The sequence below is a fragment of the Morone saxatilis genome, unplaced genomic scaffold, assembly GCF_004916995.1.
Source record: "Morone saxatilis isolate NCDOM2014 unplaced genomic scaffold, NCSU_SB_2.0 Contig18, whole genome shotgun sequence".
Taxonomy (NCBI): Eukaryota; Metazoa; Chordata; class Actinopteri; family Moronidae; genus Morone; species Morone saxatilis.
The window spans coordinates 23,078,404-23,095,621 of NW_023339740.1; the positions used below are offsets into that span (position 1 = coordinate 23,078,404).

General features: G+C 40.8%; 1 protein-coding gene across 1 annotated transcript in view; it reads right to left on the minus strand.

Moving 5' to 3' along the window:
- The window catches only part of LOC118328168 (plexin-A2-like), a 59,558-nt gene that overhangs the window by 32,142 nt on the left and 10,198 nt on the right, over window positions 1-17,218 (minus strand). The window contains 2 exon segments of the mRNA XM_035661774.1: window positions 4,393-4,493; window positions 11,054-11,188. Of these exon segments, the coding sequence (XP_035517667.1) occupies window positions 4,393-4,493; window positions 11,054-11,188 (236 nt within the window).

A 17,218-nucleotide genomic window follows, 5' to 3' on the forward strand; every position in this document is an offset into this window, starting at 1 on the left:
ACTGCTGGAACATTTCTAGTTTGACTACTAGTGAAAGTGGGCTGTCCGGGACCAAGAATGGATGCCGTTTAACTAGGGGCTTGGACAGTGACTGGAGGTGCAGGTATATGATGCATAGAAATTAATGAGGGTATAGCCTGTGAAGATGCATGGGGGATGGATAACAGTGCAGCTTTGGCATTAACTACAGAGGGTAAAGAGTGAGGCTGAACAGGGCTATGCTTTGTTGTATTGTATGGGGCAGGGGAAGGATTTGGGAGGCCCTTGATAGTTCTCTGGGAATGCGAGGTTGAGGAAGCAGGGGGGATGAAGCCGAATTAATTTTAGAGTCAGCATACATCAAATTTGGGGGAGCAGAAGTAAATATTTTGGTGGGAGGCAGGTCGTAAAAGGAAGAGGTGGCTACATTTTCATGAAAGCTGTGCTGACTCAAGCTCCTTTTCATTAATGCGAATGCATCGCGTCATGTCAACCTGTTTGACAATTCTTTCTTTCTCCTTCAGTGCATCTGCTTGTCTATATTGAACAACTCTGGTCTCTTCTTCAATTAATTTACATTATTTATCAAGCTACTTCTCCTCCTCTCTCTGTCGTTGAAGCTCCTCCAGCTCATCTCTCCATTGCTTTTCCTCAAGGATGCTGGCTTGGAGATCACTCAAATTAGAAACGTGGCTGCTCTGGGAATGCCTACTACGGTGAGAGATTGTAGGGAGGCTAAAGGCTGACTTGGTGCAAGGAGTCCTTTTGCTATGAGAACTACGTGAGCCATGGGATTGTGCTTCCTGCTGCGACATATGAATGGGGCACCTATCTCTTTTAGGCCTAGGCCCTAGGTCAGGGATAATTGGCTTTGAGGGGTTTAGCTAGTACTTCAGAAGATGATGGCAAAATTATTTGGTACTCTTTATTAGCTGTAGACAATAATGGTTTAGGTGGTAGGCAAGGCTCTGTTTGGTGAGCAGGTATAGATGACCTAGGGGATGTTTGAGACAACTGTGGGTTGGGCTCATATATAATGGGCTGCGTTGAGTCTTTCAATTCAATTTAATGCAATTTTATTTGTATAGCGCCAATACATAACAGAAGTAGAGTACAGAGACCCAACAGTACCACCATGCGCAAGCACTTGGCGACGGGGGCAAGGAAAAACTGCCTTTTAGAGGCAGAAACCTAGGACAGACCCTTTGGCTCTAGGTGGGTGGTCGTCTGCCTCGAGGATCCATCTACCTTGGGATCCATCCATATACTCGGTAGAAGGAGCCTGGCCTTCAGTAGTGGAATCATCAATTGGGTTAATGCCATCAGTCTTTGAATCAGCCATTTTAGCATTTTAGGTCACTGTGTGGAGTGTGGCTCAGTAGGACCATTTTGTTGTGGATATAAGGTTCTACTAGAGCCACAGACCACCACGAAACCTCTGAAATAAAGATTAGACTGACATAAATCAACACAGTATTATTTAACAAATGTAACCTTCCTATCTCTTATACATCATAAAAATATGTAAATAATATTGTAGGCGCCAGCTAGTGCTAGTGCTAGTATTGTTTTAGGGTTTGTTGCCATGGTGGTGCATCAGCCAGGTAGTAAAATCAGCTGTTCACCTGGTGAATGAATGAACTTGAGAGGGTGAGAGGGGAGGTCGTACTTTTGCTGACCACATGATCTCGAAGATTCACTGACTAAAGGTTTTTATGGACTGTGGGGACATTCACTGTTTGTGTTTTAGCAGCAATGAATATGCATAAATCAGCAATCAAGAGATGTTTTTATTGAACAACCAGCGCGTCCGGCAGGTAAAGTTTTTCCCCTGCTTAGCCTCTCGGCGACAATATTGTTTGTTTGTTAGTCGCTTAACAGATATCTTGCCATGAAATTCTGTGCAGACATTTTTTACAGGCACCATGCCCAGAGGATGAAGTCTACTGACTGACTGGTGATCCTGGGCCTTTCCTTTTGGTGCTACAATGAGATTAACATTTGTAGTTTTCAGAAATGTCAAAACAGCTGATGGATGGATGGATGGTAGATGATGATGCCATAAAATCTGATACAATCTCAAAATGGTTTTTATCTAGCGCCATCAAATTTAAACTTCAGTTTGTCCAAAAAAAACCCCATATTTTTGACATTCACATCAGCCTCAGTTGTACTTTGTGCAAATTAGCAAGTGTTAGCATGCTAACGCTAAACTGAGATAATTAACTTATGGTAAACATGATACCTGCTAACCCCAAACATCAACATTTTAGTAGTTATCATTGTGAGTATATCAGCAGCACAAAGCACAGCTGTGCCTGAGCCTCTCAAAGCTGCTAGCACGGCTGTAGACAGTCTTGTTACATTTGTACATGAACAACAAAAAGGGAATAGTGAATGTCATGTTTGAATTAAAGTTGAGGTGACATCTGTAGACATCTATAAATGTCCCTGAATCATATTATGAAATATGGATGTATCTCAGATATCAATTTAGAACTATTTGTAAAGCTGTTTAATGCTTTTCTATTTCTTCACATGGTCCTGCAAAATGCTTGGTCAGATAATTCCCTTTACATTTCTACTTTTCTGCAGTGCAAATTATACTGTCGAGTGCAACAGTAAAAAAAAGCTTCAACTCCTAGATCCCAACAGGCAATTAAAAGTAAGAAGTGAAAGTTCTGGTATCATAGTGTGACCTTAGAATAATTTTGTGAGACAGAAATGCAAAGTAAAAGTACATTTAAAGTCGAGGAATTGAAAGGATTTTTCTTTAACTTTTAGCCATTTGTCCAGTTTTAGAAATAGGGATTTGTTGTTGAAATACTTTTTAATGTGATTGTATTGATACTGATTTCTCTGAAAGAGGCATTATAGGAGTTAGGTCTCTGCAGGCTCTGATAGTAACAGACTGTATTTAAACATAAACACTGATTTAAAAAGAACAAGAGCTTCTCAGCTGCAGAGTTAAATTGTAATAGCAAACTCAGAGAATATTTTGGCTGTACACCGTCATCTCTTCTTTCTTTTAAATGTGTAATGCGCAGAGCGAGGGAAGATAGTACTTAATACACTCTCAGATGCTGTTGAGGGGGTGGCACCTCCTGAGAGAGCTCAAAGAGCACTGAGGCCTGTGCTGTAATTACAACACAATATAAAGGCGGAATGGAAACGCGGTGACAGCTGTTGCTGGCTCGGCTCCTTGAGGCAGACCAGAGCCACGGGAGTATAGACAGTCACCCTCTGACCGCTCATCAGCTGAAGTGCCTCTGAAAAAAAGAGGATGCCTTTCATCTCTCATCTCTTTTATTCACTGTGTTTTGTCTGATGGAGCCATTTGTTCCCTTTTCCTTCAGGCTTTGTACATGTTCAGCTACGCCCCCCACACACACACTGTCAGATAGGTGCTTTGGTGCACTGTGCCAGGGGTGGGAAAGTGAGATCCTAAAAGAGGTCTGCATGACACTCTGTGAGAGTCATTCAAAGGCTAGAAAAATACCCCAATCTGGATTTAATAGAGAGAAAAATAAAGTGGCCTCATTCTGCAATGTGAGGGATCATGATTCACTTTGGGTTACTTGAGGGAACAGCAGCCTATCTATTTGCTGATAAGTGTAAGGCATTAATTTAAATAAACAGTGTAATGGGACTTGCAGACAAAGTCAGCACTCAGGAAAGAAGGAGGAACAACTGTTTAATGAGGTAATTTAGATTAAAACAAAACATTATTTTTTTCCTCTCACTTCGCTGGCCATTTGATAACACTGAGAGCTGCAATTTAAATAATGCTGATCATCATCAAGATATTGCTAGCTGAAATGCAGACGTCATATGATGAGGCAGGGGTAAATCCCCAGCTGAGGTCAGCCTCAAACACAGCAGCAGCTGGTTCAGAAAACACAGGGTTTTAATCTCCAGAATCCCCTTTGCTCCATATCGAGGTATTATGCAAGCTAACCTGGGGGTCAGATAATTAAGATGGAAGAGATAAGCTTGCCCCGTCAGGTCCAAAATGTTCCCCGGGTATGTAGAGGTGCAGTTTATACACCCGCTGCGACTCACAAGCTAATCCGTCCCTCCTCCATTAACACCAGTCGTCCTCCCGCCTGACAAACAATCAAATCTGGTGGGCATGCAGTTTCTGCTGTCCTAAAGAGTGCTATTTAAGAGGGATCACACTGTCCTACAACCACTTCCTGCTTTTCTGTTTGTCCCAGCAGCTGTTGATAATGGTGAACTCCAGGAAGCACATGAAGTCTGCTATATTAAACTGCACAAATCATATGACCACATGCTTAGCCTTATTTATAGCTTTCTACGAGCTGTTTGGTAAACAGTAATGTTGTGGTTTTAATCCCTCAAATGTGATGCGTGTATGTGAGCATGGGAGAAAATAAAGGAAAACAGACTCACATGTTATAAAGGACACACCAGCCACAGTGGGGGTCACCAGAGCTCAGACACTCAGCACATGTACCGTACTGCTCACAGGCCTCCACAGGGACCTGGGCCACCTAAACCAGAGGAATACACAGGTAAATGATTAAAAATAGACAGGGTTTCAAAAAAGTGAATAAAACTGTGCTGCTCTCTCTTTGAATATCACACTGACTTTTGTCTGTAAACTTATAGACATGATTCCAGTGGCAGCCTTCTTGAGTTTAGACACACTCAGGGTGGGAAAGTGACATATCATCCATATCATACAATCTTTATTTTTAAGGTAATTGTGGGGGTATAGGAAACACAGGAAGAGAGAGAGGGTGTATGACATGCAACAAAGGTCTCAATGCAACTTTATGGTAAGTGTCCTAAACCACCAGGACACTCCATACAGTCTTAAAGAAATATGCAAACATGTGGCATTTCATAAATTCTCATACATGCATAATAAATGACTGAATAATGGATCTGAATCCAGGTTAGCATTTTATGTATTAGGGTTTTTACAGCTACCTGAATTTAACATGGCAGTTAGTTGTGCAGTAGTGATTTAACTAACTGTGGCCTTGTGGCTACGGAGTGTGTAACGCGACAGGTAACACCAACCAGAGTGACAGACTGACCACCGGTAATTGTAGCAAGAATACAGCTGCCGGAAGTCAGCTGTGGTGGAAACACAGAGATTCCACTGGAACTTTGATAGTCACTAGAAGCATATTCATGGCCTCTTGTAAAAGTTTCTAAACATGCTTGCATGAAAGAGTGAGCAAAGCATTTCTAGTATGCATCATCAGACTCTATAAACCCCACACACATTATTGTGTAGAAAAACAGAATTGTAGTTACATTCCACACACAGTCTACCAGCTTAAAAAAATCAATAAATGCAGTTTAAAATATACATGTAATTCAGAAAACCCCCTGGGGGTACTACTCTGTGTGATTTATATCATTTTATCCAAAAATTACACCTATAATCCAAGGGGAACTAGATGAAATAAAACTCTTTTTGTCTGACTTGCCAATGGTTAAATTATACTATTGTGCAGGAGACTTAAAATTTTTAACACTATATAAATGTAATTCTTCTGATTAAAGTTTAAAAAATGGCTGCCATGTGGAAATAAGGTCAATAAAGACATTATGATGACATTATAAGCTGTTTTGATGAGGAGAGACCCAAGCCCATTTCTTCATGTTGTCTGATTTGCAATATATGGAATTCATCACAGCTCATACTGTAGAATATCCCAGAGGAAAACAACCCATTTGTATTCTACTTCTTGCTGCTGACACAAATTTGCAACATGCAGCATTGTGGTTCTGCCCACATTTTAGCTTTTTTTCCCCTCAGATGTCAGAAAGCACATGAAATGACAACACAACTATGTGAGAAGCATTTTTTGCAGCAATATTCTTATTTAACTTTTCTTTATGACATTTGAATATAAACTATGTTCTTGGACTACTAAATCATCACACTTTGTGGAGTCCTGCAGTAGTAATTAATCTCTGAGCACACAGTATAGGTTTATGCTGCTATTTTGCACACACAGGAGCACACACAGACAACCACACACTCTACTACTGCTGCCACTTCCATGCGTGAATGTCTGGCAAAGCATAAGCTCTCCATTAGTTGCTGTGAGAGTCGCTGCTGTCGCACAGCCAGCACCACCCCTGCATACAAAACCAGGTTGGAGCTGCAGCCTGAGCCCGGTTATTTTATACTTTGTTATTATTCGAGGTCTGGACGTATGATGCAAGCAATTTCCTGATGTAAGCAATCACAAATGAAGAGTGGATTATGGATTAGAGTGTCTCCGGTGCTCTTGATAGCATAAGTGGGTGCTCTCTCAGGTCTGTGTTGGCAAAATGGATTATCTGCTGCTCCCTATGAAATAACTTTCTCTCTTTTTTTTCTAGCAGTTCAGAACCCATTCGGTGCATTCCATTAGCAAAATGATTTTGTAGTGCAGGAGGGGCCGAGGGTTCTAAGTTCATATCTGACGCAGTTGGAATAATCCATGAATTGTTGTGAACGGGAGCCTGTCTAGTAAACTAACAAAGTTGGTCTGAGGCCGTTAGGCTGCGTGACCTTTACAAGGGGAGAACTATGGATCTTCTGTTTTCTGTTGCCCGACTAAGAATCAAATGTGAAGCTCTCGCCGCACATCAGCGTTGATTTGTTTAGTGGAACTGACCTGAGCAGGGATGCACTGTGTTGAATCCAAATAAGATCAAAACACGTCTCCTTAGGTTTAATGTTTATATGGTCTAAAAAAGCGCTGCAGTGCAGCATGTGAATTAGAATCAGTATATCAATTACATTGTAGAGTAGGGATGTGCATCTCAATAATATATGATTCCCCTCTATAGCGATGCAGTGTGAGTTGACACAATTTGATTTTGATTTTCATCGCGTGCAATTCAGCGAGATGCATAAGAATCTGATGCTATGTAAATCAGTATGGTATTGATAGATTTTATTTTGTTGGTTCTTCTTAAGCAGCTTGAGAAACAGTTAAAAGGACTCAGTCTAAATATAAAACTGTTGGTCACAAATTACTAGTCACATTTCTTGATAATTAAGGCAATTAGAGCCTCTATTATTACATTTTACCAATGCAAAGATGTTAGAACTGATGCATTCCGATTTCATCCCAAATTGTATCCAGTGTACACTTTTTTTAATCTGTGCAATTTCATCTTGAACTTTTATACCGGTGTACTGATGCAAATTAGTTAATCTTATCACTCCTTTTGTAGAAGATGTTGTTTTAAGATTGTGTTTTGGCGTTTCGCCTGTTTAAGTACAGGAAGAAACGTGGGAGAGAGAGAGAAGTGAAACACGTGAGAGAGGTCCTGGCCAAACGCGGGTGACGTTGCAGTTATATATGTGTCGTAATCACTAGGTACTTTGTAGATTTACCTAATAAAACACTAAGACAAACTATCGCCTTAAAAATGAGGGTTGATTCAATTCATCTCTGGCATTCAATATCAGATTTGATTTGACTTTTTCGGTTAAACCTAAATTAAAGGATACCATTTTTGGTTAATAGTTCATATTGTAAATGGGGTTCATTTCACAGTCCAGTGCATATACTATGTGCATCCCTATCATCTTTCTATAATTGTGGATGACTGAATTAAGCCTTCAGCCTCAGTTTATGTTCAATGTACTGTCGATGCCTCATAAATTATTCATGATCAGACACAGTATGTTGTATTTCTCATCAAGCTTTTTGTTTGTTTTGTCTTCTCTGGGATAATTTCTTCAGGAGAAACTGATCATTTAAAGCAAACACAGAAAACCAAAGAAAACCCTCCACCGTCCTGAGAGGCGAAGTTTCATGCTGGCTGCTTTTGAATGTTTTTCAGCATTGTATCATGGCAATGCTGGATGATCACGTCCACTTTTCCAGCTTTGGGAATTACAAAGTCTTGATCTTTTCAAAACATCTGGTATGCCCTCACACTAATGCTCAAACTTATCATCTCACTATTACTTTAACGCTTTGATCCGGATTTACTGAAACTTTATGAATGCTGTCAGATGAGCATACAGGCTTTTAGACCTCCACTGTCATTCTATATCCTCAGTCTGGCTCTGGAAAATCCAAAGCCATCACGTGACCATCTATGGTTAGCAGGTCATATCCAGGGTTTTGTGCTTTTAGGACAGAAATGAAAACAAAATTGAAAAAAGGAAATAATTGGAATATATATGAATAAATGAGTAGTTTTCCTAAAATTCAAAAACAAAAATCCTTATTTGAAATTGAAACTCATGAATCAAAGAAAACAAATACGAAGAAATGTCTTGGCTGACTGAGCATGAACATTTCAACAGACTAGATCACATATAACGCAGATTGCTGTTTAATTTAAATTCCTCATCATGTGGACTTCATGCTTTGACATACTGCACACGCCATTAAAAATATTGATATGTGACATTTTATGAATTAATTCTTAAATCACTGACTGTATTATCATGCAGTAGCTTAACTCATACAGCCACACTTGTGTCGTGTTACATTTCAGTTTCTCAAAGCCGCATTCTGAACAGCACTGATTGCCAACCAGAGGTACGTGTTCCCCACAAGGTACTTGTGGAGATGCCGTGGGGTATATGGAAATATCTTAGTGTAGCTCAGCTAATTTCAAATGATTTATTATTATTAATCAAAAACAAATAGGATTACATGCTGGTGTCATCTTTAGCATACTAACTGTCACAATACTGGGTCAAATATCACCTGAACATCATCTGCTGGTAGTGAGGGTTCAACAAAACTAGGTTGCAAGCAAGCAGAGTTGAAATAGATGAAAAAGCAGATAAATGGTTGTACTGTTTATTGTGTGCCAGTGGTAACTTACTTTTAAAAAAGAACGAAAAATAATTATTGTAACAATATTCTCTTTTATATACAAATAATAAATTAATTAATCAGGTCAGGATCTGATAGAGTGGTGGAGGTACATCGGTTTAAAAAACACTGCTGTACAGTATGGTCGTATACAGGTGAGAGAGGGAAGAAAGAGGGATTTCAAGCAATGTTTTTACATTTTACAGAGTGGCACTTTGAGAGATTGCCCTGGAAAAACCCTGCAGCAGTTTCCCTCCCCCTTCTCTAAGGTTTAAAGCCTTAGCCATCATTTTAGCAGACAGACGAGTGACATTCAGTGAGGTTATTGTGTGTTTGGATACCAAGAATTTCTATTCTTAGAAATGATCAAACTAAAGGCACACAGTGAGAAAAAAGATTAGCTGCTTTTTTTTTCATATCAATAATGGTCCCCAAATGATGTTTTGGTGCGGACTCAGATACACACACTCAAACACATATATCCACGCAGACACACACACTGATTCCCTCTTTTCTCTCCTGAATCTTCATCATCATGCTAACCCTGCGTGTTTCACTCGGCAGGAGACACAGAGGCTCATTGTTATTCCACAAGGGTCGGCTGATCTCAGCCAAATCTGTCTGTGCCTCTCTCCTCATTCCACATCATTCCTGTATTGTTTGGCTCCCAGGAATCAGAAAATCTCTCATCTCTGGGATCTACTGGAAATGTGGGAAATCTGTGAGTGAAGCCCTGTCCCTGGGGGATTCCTTACTCGAGCTGCGGCAAAGTCTGAAGGGAAAGCTGAGCAAAGATGGAGAGGGAGACAGAAAGAGGAAGAGGCTTTACTCTGCGCCGAGCTCCTGAGGGCTACAAAGCCAAAGCTGTTCTAATATTGAGAGAAAACGCCTGGCCAAGCTGGGTTTGGTTTTTGTTCGGTTATTATGTGTCACTGGAGGCGGACTGAAAACAGTAGCTGCTCTCCTTGAAGGAAGCATGTGTCTCTCCTTGAACGACCAGAGCTCATCAATAAGTGATGTCCTGTCTCTTCCAGTCTATCACAGAGGAGGAAGAGCTGCCTTGATTTGTTTAAAAAGACGGTTCCAACACAGTACTGTCTCTATTCTCCCTTGCTTTTCAGATGACATCTCTTGTTTTCTTAAACTTGATGCTTTTATAGGTTTCAAAACTGTTTTTTAAGCTCCCAGAAAAGAGTTTTTGGAGCCACTCTGAAATAACTGACACAACTTCAATTGTCCCAGTGCCCTTTGCCTCTCTGTCCTGTGACTCTGGCTCAATACATTCCAGTAGTCAGAAGACAACTGAGAGCAGTGATAGGGGCTTTTTTTTTCTGGCCGCACTGACACCTAATCCCATTTCACAGTGCCATGCAGCCGCGCCAAAATAATCACTTGATGGGAGTTGAAAGTGATTACCACTGTTCACTCTTATCTCCAATGAGTGCAGAGAATATCGTCCAACAACAACAACAACTGCTCGCCTCTGTGATGCCGGGCCAAGTGAGGAGCAGACGATGGGGGATACAGACACACAAAAAAGGCGCTAATGGTTTTCTATGGGATGTGTGTGTGTGTGTGTCCCATACAAAAGATGCATGCACTGTAAGTCGATTCGCATGGATAAGTAATTAGAACAGTGGTCCATCCCCTTACACAGAGCCTGCATATTTAACAAACCCTACTGTAGACATACAGCTTGTGAATGTTTGGGAATTGCCACACTGGATTTTGGGGATAAGTCATAATCATCTGTTAGGATTCCAAATAAATGACATTAATTTATCATTCAACATAAATGAATGTTTTTTGGTTTGAAACTGTTTTACTGCTTATTCCCCAAGTGTACACAGTAATAACTGCAATGCTGGTATCTGTGCAGAAAAAAATATTCCTTTTTTCAATATCCTGATAAACTGGATCCAATTAAATCCTCAACAAACAGGAATACTTGTCAGTTTTGTACGTAAATACACATGAAAATACTATATTTTATGTTTGTTTGGACAATTTTCATTGACCCAATGGCAAAAATGTTTGAAATATAGACTTCCATGTCAGGTAAAACTTTTGACTACAAATTTCATGCTGCACATACAGTATCTCACTCAAGGACGTGTCAGCATGGCGAATGCTCACTGTCACTGGGGCTTGAACCTGCGGGCTTCCAGCTGAAGGACGGCCTCGCTACTCACTATATCACGCTGCCACTTGGCGTTTCTCCTGACAGCAGCAGCAAAATGAGGGCGTTTCCTCACCTGATTGTCAGACATGACATAGAGAGAGTTCCTGTCCAGGGAGAAGGCCATGTCCCGGAGGATGGGGCTGCTATCCTTCATCACGGTCACTGTCTCGTACAGCACTCCTCCCTCCAGAGGACCGTCCACTCTGATCTGCAGAGACACAGACAAATACGGAGAGAAAGAAAACAGTGAATGCCTCGCTTCAGGACAAAGTGACTAAATGGTTGCACTAAATTTGTAGTGTAACATCTGTTGTACATGCTTCCTATGCCTCTGTATGCAAGCTCCCATTTTCCCTCTAAAACACTGGCATTATAAGAAGATATTTTTTAAATTTCAGCTTTATAAGACATGAGCAAAACAGCATGTTTTCAATTTGATGACAATTTGCTTCAGATGGTTATAAAACTTGTAGGGTGGGTTTCTTCACTTTGTGGGGATTGGAGCACTGACAAACATTTCTGGTAATTTCGGTGCATTGTGAAGCAAAGACCATGAAAAGTCCATTCACATCAGTCAAACCATTTCTACAGAATCACCAACTGTACAAAATGTGCTCCTGTATCTGATAATGACTAATCAGTTCTAAATACACTCTCCTCCAGTATAGCAATCAATTAGAACATTAGCTCATTAACAGAGAAGCTACTAATGAGAAATGACACAAAACACTTATCGTTGATATTAAGCATTAGCATGTTAGCAGGAAAAGAAACATAATACCCCTCCATTAAATTTAAACTTTTGGGAAATGTTCTAGTCCTGCCAGACTAGATAAAAGATTATAATTTTTTCATCCCGTAGAAAGGCCAAGGACATGTTTAGTTTTAAAGCAGGGCAGGGGGAACTGCTGGCCTCCATCAAAAGAGCACACCTTCCAAGATTTCCAACGTTTCTCATGTTTACATGTTGCATCTTGTTAGCTAGCAGGCTAGGTTTTGTTTAGAGCTATGATAGCATCCAAGGAGTCACTGTGCACAGCTGTTGTTTATCTTCATATAGCTCCAATGTTAGCAATGCTCCAAAGGCTAACTCTTAAACCACAATGTGTCATGTTTTATTTCCTCATATTAAACACACTTGATGTTTAAATAAGAGAGTCTTGGAGCTGTTGGAAACATCTTTGATGAAGGCTAGGCTAAATTAAACTGTTCCTTCCTGCTTCCATTCTTTGTCCTAAGCTAACATTTGGCTAAACACGTCAGCTGGTTTGCAAAGAGATGAAACTGATGTTGACTTCTTCTCTAACACTTGGGGAGACAGCAGACAAGGAAGGGGAGGGAAGACAAGTTTCAATTTGTTTTTCATACGACAATTGCATTCCTAATATGTATTAGCTTTTATTATCGTCTCTGCATTAGAATTAGCTTTGACAGGTAACCACCATGGATGTAATAAGGAGATCTGGATACAGAATTGGAGGTGGGACTCTGTTCTTTCCTATGAAAGTTTCTCAGTGGTACACAAACCCAAAAAAGCACTTCCTGCTGTAAAGAAATTACCCAGATGCCTCATCACATGGTTTGACCACTATGTCAAATTGGCTTCAACGTCTACTCCTGGGGGGCTTGGTAACAACAAGCTTACACAAAAAAACTGTGAGTTTGCAATGGAGATAAGCAGGCCTATTATTTATTCCAGCAACACCCTCTTGTGGTAATACTTGTGGTAATAGTGAGCAGTAGCGCTGGTAATCTCGTCATTATTCATTCATGCCACCAAGGAAAGCTACATCTGTGAGACTTAGAAGTGAGACTTAGAAGAAGACAGAGGAGAAAGAAAACATGGATCTGCTGCTACTCTTTCACAAGTCCAATTGGCCGGTGCGACTCCGACCTAATTCCACCCCTGAGGTTACATATGACGCAGTTGAATTTTAAAACGCGTTCAGTGAGCTCAGTCTTAATTTGACTTTGGAATGACTTTCAGGCAGCAGTCTTTTGGGGCTCATTAAATGCAAGCATGGAGAACAGATGCCCACCGGTGAAGGGTTTTTGATTCTCCCACCTCTGCCTACAAACAAGATGTGCTCTTGCAGTGAAGCAAACAAATAAGCAGAGCTATCTTTGTAATAAGTGGCTTACTGATGTTGGAGCTGTCGAAACACAGCCCTGTGAGGAAACTGTTTGTAAAGATGTGGTGAGTAAGCTAAACTACTCTTTAGTAGTGCTCACTACATAATGAAAGTGTTTTAACTTTTCATACTCACCACATAATAATCATGGCGGTTTAAATTGCATAACCATTGCCCAATGCAGCACAAGAAACTAGGCAGAGCTCCTTCAATTTTTTATTTCACAAAAATACCTTTATTTTCAATGTTGTTGTGAGAATGATGTGAATTGCATCATGCGGTAATGATAACTTGACACCTGAAAAATAACTCTGAAATGTGAAACGATAGCAAAAAGTCTGAATAAAGCACGATGGCTAGAAAAAAAAAGTGCTCATTAGCTATGGAAACCCAGGTTGAAGCCCTATTTAAATTCCAGGGAGACTGGGATCATCAACCATGTGATGCAATTACAGTAAAGCTGAATTAATTTCTCAATCATAATAATTGAAATAAATACAAGATAATGAGGAATTGGAGCAAAGAATTGTGGAAGTGTTGCGGAACGTCTGCAGTGCAATTATGCCAGTCTTCCCCGCATGCATCCTGACGCGTGGACTTAGGCAACCTCACCACCCAAATCAAATTTGACTGCAGAAGATTTTGAATGCGTGCCAGGTCTAGCTTGCACATGGTGGCAGAGCCTCAGCAGTCTCTCAATGGGGACAGTCAATCAATACAAACTGATTACATGATTGGATCCCCTGGGCACCAAAACTTCATCAATCAATCACGCCTCCACCTTCCAGGCAGCTGTGCCTCTCCAACCGTCAACTCCACCAGCCAAGAATGGAGAAGAGAGGGGGGAAATATGTGCAAACGTGTGTGTATGTGTGAGATTATGTTGGTGGGAGGGTACATACTGGGGGGTACAGGGAGGGTCTTCTACATGCAAAAACACAAAAGAATAATACAGGCAGAATAGTGACATGGGATTGTCTGTTGATTCGAGATCCTAAGAGGACACAGTTTGTCTCTCACAGGTCATTACCTCAACACTGCACCCAATCCGATCCTTTAAATAGTTATTTCATGGACAGATTTATCTCAGAGTTAAGCTTCTTTCTCTCTCGCTCATTGTCTGGTTTCTTTCTCTTGCCCTGTCTTCTCTTGCTCCTACTGTACCTCCTCCTCCTCCTTATCCTATCCCTCCTCTCCTGTACCACAATCCCACGCCGTAATGGAGCCAGTTTACATTATTTTTTTCCCACACTCCTCATTTCAGAAATAGCTCAGATAGAAACCAGAGCACGTAAGCGTTTCTGTGGTGAAACCATGTTTTAAAAAAAAAAACCCCAAACAATCATCTGGAGAAGGGCAGATAATGAACCATGTGTGTTTTTTAGTTGGGTATGATGAGGCTGACTGAGGGCCAGGGGTGCAGGGATGAGCTCTGACAAATACTGACCCATCATGACCGATCCGCAGTGTTTGATTTCAGCGCATTTAAAAGTGGTTTTATCATCTAAAACAGAGCTGACCAGGCAGAGGCCCTCTGGGAGTACAACAGGTCCTCAATCTCTCCTTAAGCCCCACAGCTCCATAATGAGAGTAAGGCGGGTTTAATTGGTTTTATAATGAGCCTGCTTGTAGGAAATGACACACAAAGTTGCACACACGCATGCATGCTCACCTACACACACAGGCATTACAACAAAGAAATACACTTGCATACAAACACACACACAGCGCACTCACTCTTGTTGATTGCTCTCATTGAATTTGTAGTTGTATATTGTGTGCATGATCACTGGTTTGATCAATATCCTATCATGGATAATGGCATATCAGGAACACACATCCAGTATGCAAGAATCCATATAGTCCATTTAGCCCCATTTTCACATGTATGGAGAAAATCCAGACAGGTTTAAGTACTTTGTAGTATCAGTACTACCACCATTATTCATAATATTTATATTTATAATATATACTATCAATTTATTTTTGTTTCTGTCTTTATTTAATGTTTTGTCATTTTGTGCCAATTAAAATACATTTTCCAGCTGTTTGGGAATAACTTCTGTACTTCTGTAGCAGTTTAGTTACAACAATAATAAGCTATCTAACAACTATCTATAAATAAAAACACATGGCTGAAATACAGCAAGACAAAAATTTTATTGTCTTGACAGTCCCTGACACTGCTCCCTCACCCACATGATTCATCCTGGATCAGACACACATTACAAAAGCTCAGTGCACCTTCTGCATGATTGTATGTGTTGAACTGACTCTTTAATGAGACAGGGAGAATGATGACTAATTGCGTTCTCATTTCAGAGTCACTTCAGCTGCTGTTGACCCTGTGAGTAGGTATTTCCACAGAGAGCTTACATAGTGTCACTTCAACATCTAGGTAGGAGGTGGCAATTGGATTTCAGTCCACCTCGAATGCTTCTCTGTTACATTTGCATTTAGCTATGGTATATATATGAAAATCTATCTGATCCTCCCGAAGAGCATAAAGTGATTCAATGTAAATAGGGTCTTATTTAAGTAGTTAGGGCATTGCTTTAAGTTCAGTATCAGGGACTACTATATTTTCCAAAAACCTTGGTACACCTTTTAAAATTCAAGCAGATTCCCCTTCCATGTGTGGTCCATGTCATGTAACAGAACAACTAAACTGATTTGCCATTAATACCACATGTCCATACAACCTCAGTGAGCATCTCATTTTGTCCTCTCTTTCCAGCGTCTCACAGCTGACGAGGATATATTTTTAACCCATGAATAATATTTAAGCCAATAACAGCAATATCCTTTCTGCTGCTGAAATTCCCTTGGAGAACCTGCGATGGATATAAACAACTCAGCTTAGTATGGCTTCCACAAACAGATATGCAACCTGAGCCCATGTGCTCTTAACGAAAACAGCCTCCCTTTCTCGTGGCTGGGTTTGCATCTTAAATGCTCGGCTGCACTCTCATCCTGTGAGAGCCAAAGAAAACAAAAAAATCCTGACTTCTAAGATGTCACTTGGCTGGAGTCGGGTTGGCTCCGTTGTAAAGCTGCCAGACCTTGCATGAGCAATACACTCACCCAAATGTCTCTCCCGTGAGTATTTACATATGGGGTTGATTGTGAGATTCATTTCAGGCAATGATTTTATTCATGCTGAGAGGAAGTATACATGTAAATGTCCCTGAACCCCTTCTCTTCCGCTGCAGATTGGGAAACCTTGTAAAGCAGATGATTGCTATGTTTATGTGGCAATGGCCGTCCAATCTTAAAAAACTGTGTCCATATGTGGCCAGCCGGTCTTTGCCCTCCGAATTCACCCAGCTAACCTAAACATATGGATGATGACCCAGGAGGCATGGAACACTCTGTTCAACCAATCATTTCCAATCTGTCACCCTGACAAGGTTTCATCTGTCCCTGAAGACCGGCCTGTCTGCCTCGAACCAAAAATGAGGAGGGTGATTCATTTATTCTATAACAAACTTGTCTTCTTCAGTCTTTACATGACATTTTCCTGGAAATCGATGAGTCCTCATGCATGCAAACATCTGATTTACAGTAATGTATTGTTTTTCATATAAAACCACCAAAAGTAAAGTTACAAACCACACATAAATATTATATTACACTTAAAAGGGGGCACATAATGAATATACACGCAACACTAGACCTAAAGTGGATGTACACAGACTGTAAGCAAGACAGATTTTGGCACAGGCTTGACTCAATATTGTGACACAGGGCATGCAGCAACATAAGGTCCAGACAACTGGCCACCTTTAAGGTTGAGTGGCTGTGCATATGGTCCGATTGAGGATGACAGCCGAGTAGAGTGAGCATTGATTAGCCCATATATCCATCACAGCCCTGTGAATGCTAATGAGACGAAGCTCAGGATAGAGCTGAGCTACAGCAGCTCATGAAAATGAAAAGTGTTCAGGGGAGGAGGGGTCACTGAGGCGGAGATGTGTATTACAGGACAGGACTAATCATTCAGCCATCACATTAACTGCAGTCACAAAGAGAGGTGTATCGATCACAGCCACTAGATACGCTGCATGTTGGCAAGTGCCCATACCTAAATGCGATTACCAACTGGG